We start from the raw sequence: 2,956 nt of genomic DNA on the forward strand, positions 1-2,956 counted from the left end.
CGTACATAAATATGGATAAATTAATACATTAATTAATTTACTCTCATGTTTTCACAGAAACAGACATTTGTCTTGGAGTTAACGGGTGAGTTTTTTTAAAGCAGCACATCTCAGCTTTAAGAATAATTTTGTTGTAATGCAAGAAATGTTTGATCATATTTTCCATTTCTCTACCAAAGCACTGCACTACAGCTCCTCCTCAACAATGGACAGATGATGAGTGGAAGGTTTTGTGACTATGGCATTGAAGAATACGCTTGTGCTTCAGTAAGCCACTAAAGTCTCTCAATTCTACTCAACAGTAGCTTTTCTCATCTTGACTTCTTTAAACATTTTCTGTATTTTCTTTCTGCTCTTCTTTCCACCCAGGTGTCCATGTTGACAGCACAGGATCTGGCAGCGGTGATGAAGTGTAACAAGTCCCCCAGCTCCACTGGTTCCAGACCAGTCTGGACACTGCTGCTCTCCAAGTCCTTTGGGGTGTTGGATGCAGCTCTGGATATTCTTGCCAACATGGTACAAAACGTAGCTCTAACCAGACTTGACAACATGACCTCACAGCAGCAGCATTTGGTCCTGATGAAACTAATCCTCCCTTTCCTGTCCCAGTCAGGTAGCTATAATATCTCAATAACAGATCGTATGGAAAACGTATTATTTCTAGATACCTTTCAGTTTGAATATGTTTCATTCTGATCTGTCCCCTCCAGGCCAAGGCTGTGTGTCCAACAGCAGTGTTCACTGGTTGCAGAACAACTTTGGGCCTTTCTCAAGTCTTGTTTCTGTCAGAGAATTCCTGAAGCTCAACCCAGGCTTCTCCCCTGTAAGACCTCATCACCTATAAAACACCAAAGAATGATTAGACCTTTATTAATTACTAGATTGTTTTAAATAAAATACAATCCAGCAATGAGTTTTTCTTGTTTTTCTTTATGTGCAGCTGGAGGCTGTAAAGCTCCTGTCTCCAAAGCAGAGTGCAGAACTTGTGGTGTTGCCTCTTGCTCAGAAAGACGTTGTCATCAATGCAGTGTTTGACTACCTGACTGCATCTCCAAATGAGAAAGGATTGGCTGAGTTTGTGTCCCACCTTGTCTCTGGGAAGGTAAAAACAATAAAGTAAAGATAATAGAAACAGTAACTGTGCACATTTGGTTTGAAATTATAACGTCTTTTTGTAACTTTTCAGGAAAACATTTCCTGCTCATCATACAAAATAATGTAAGTGTATATCCGTCGATCCATCAATATATTGTGGATTTTGAAGACTTGGTAGATGGGATTCCATTCATTATTATTAGCTGAAGTTAACCCCCGACTTGTTGATCTTCAGTTTCACCAGACTGGACCAGGCGTTGCCTACTCTTCCTCTGGGTGTAGCATCATCCATCACATACAACAAGCTGGCTTTATTCCAGCAAGTTCCACCAGGTGAGATCTTCTATCGAAAGGACGTAAAGTGATATTTAACTTAGGTTAATTAAGCTGTTACATTTACTTTTGATTTGCAATGGTCATTTTGTTATGCCATGGTGTTTTAAAGGGTTAGTTCAGATTTTTTGAGTATTTTCTGTAGAAAATACTTACCATTAATGTAGTGGTTGCAAAGGTAATTGTCAGCCTTCTTGAGGACAATGAGGTACAGCATGGGCCAGTTGTCAATGACTTCATATCATGGTGTGACAAGTCATTCTTACAGTTAAACGTGACCAAAACAAAAGACATGATCATCAGCTTTAGAAGGACTCCTCCCAGTCCTGCTCCTACAATTATCAAGGGCACAGAAATTGAAGTTGTAGAGAGCTATAAATACTTGGGTGTAGTTCTTGACAACAAACTCTCCTTTGACTCTCATGTTGCCTCTACATCTAAAAAAGTCCAGCAGCGTCTTTTTTTTCTGAGGAAAATGCGTTCTTTTAATGTCTCATCTGTGATGATGACACTTTTCTATAGAAGTTTTATTGATGTTTTGTATGGTTGCCTGGTACGGTAATTTGACCCTGGCAAACAGGAACAGGCTAAGCAGCCTCGTCAAAGTGGCCAGCAAGATTTCTGGGAGAACCCAAGCCCAACTCATAGAACTATATAAGAGGCAGATGCTTAAGAGAGCCTCCTCCCTCCTGGAAGTAGAGGATCACCCACTTCGGTCTGAGTTTGAACTGCTGCCCTCAGGCCGTCGGCTGAGGGTGCCAAAAGCAAAGAATAAACGGTTCAAACTATCCTTTGTCCCGGCTGCTATTTAACTGCTGAACAGCAGATAGCACTTTATTTTTGCCTCTCTGCACATAATGCCCCCTAATGCACTTTTGATGACTTTGCTACTTTGAATTTGAATGTCATGAATTCTCTGTCTGTAGTGCCCTGTTCTTAGATCTCAGTCTTGTATTGAATGTTGTTGTTATGTTGTTGTTTTTTATTATGATCCGGCTGCAAACCAATTTCCCGCAAGGGACAATAAAGCTAACCTTGAACCTTGACCTTGACCTTGACCTTGTATTAATTGATTGCCCGAGTCCCGTGGTCAGAGTTATGGTCCGTTTCTGATAAATATGAATGTAGTTCCGGTAGATTAGTAGATTTGGTGGGGGCCGCTCATTAAAAATAAATAAATAAAAAAAACTAACTTCAATTGTATTGTTGACCTATTTCTACCATATAGAGCAGGTTTCGTTCAATTTCGACCCCTCTGTCACATGGTACTATTTTTTGTGTCATATATTTTGTGCGTGAGTAGGCTGCCGCGGTGCAGTGATTCTGGACACAAACATTAGTACCATGTGACAGAGGGGTCAAAATTGAACGAAACCTGCTCTATATGGTAGAAATGGGTCAACAATCCAAATGACGTTAGTTTTTTTAATTTATTTATTTTTAATGAGCGGCCCCCACCAAATCTACTAATCTACCGGAACTACTTCATATTTATCAGAAACGGACCATAACTCTGACCACGGGACTC

General features: G+C 40.3%; 1 protein-coding gene across 1 annotated transcript; it reads left to right on the plus strand.

The window, feature by feature from the left end:
- Positions 1–513: 513 nt before the first annotated feature.
- Positions 514–1,460, plus strand: LOC311060245 (uncharacterized protein; the record flags this gene model as incomplete). The annotated part of the gene is made up of 5 exons (XM_084078376.1): positions 514–613; positions 711–823; positions 941–1,102; positions 1,187–1,218; positions 1,331–1,460. 5 exons carry the CDS (start codon positions 514–516, stop codon positions 1,458–1,460), a joined length of 537 nt encoding a protein of 178 aa, XP_083934502.1.
- Positions 1,461–2,956: the final 1,496 nt, after the last annotated feature.

Source organism: Gymnoscopelus microlampas (genome assembly GCF_963454915.1).
Source record: "Gymnoscopelus microlampas genome assembly, chromosome: 14".
NCBI classification, from domain to species: domain Eukaryota; kingdom Metazoa; phylum Chordata; class Actinopteri; order Myctophiformes; family Myctophidae; genus Gymnoscopelus; species Gymnoscopelus microlampas.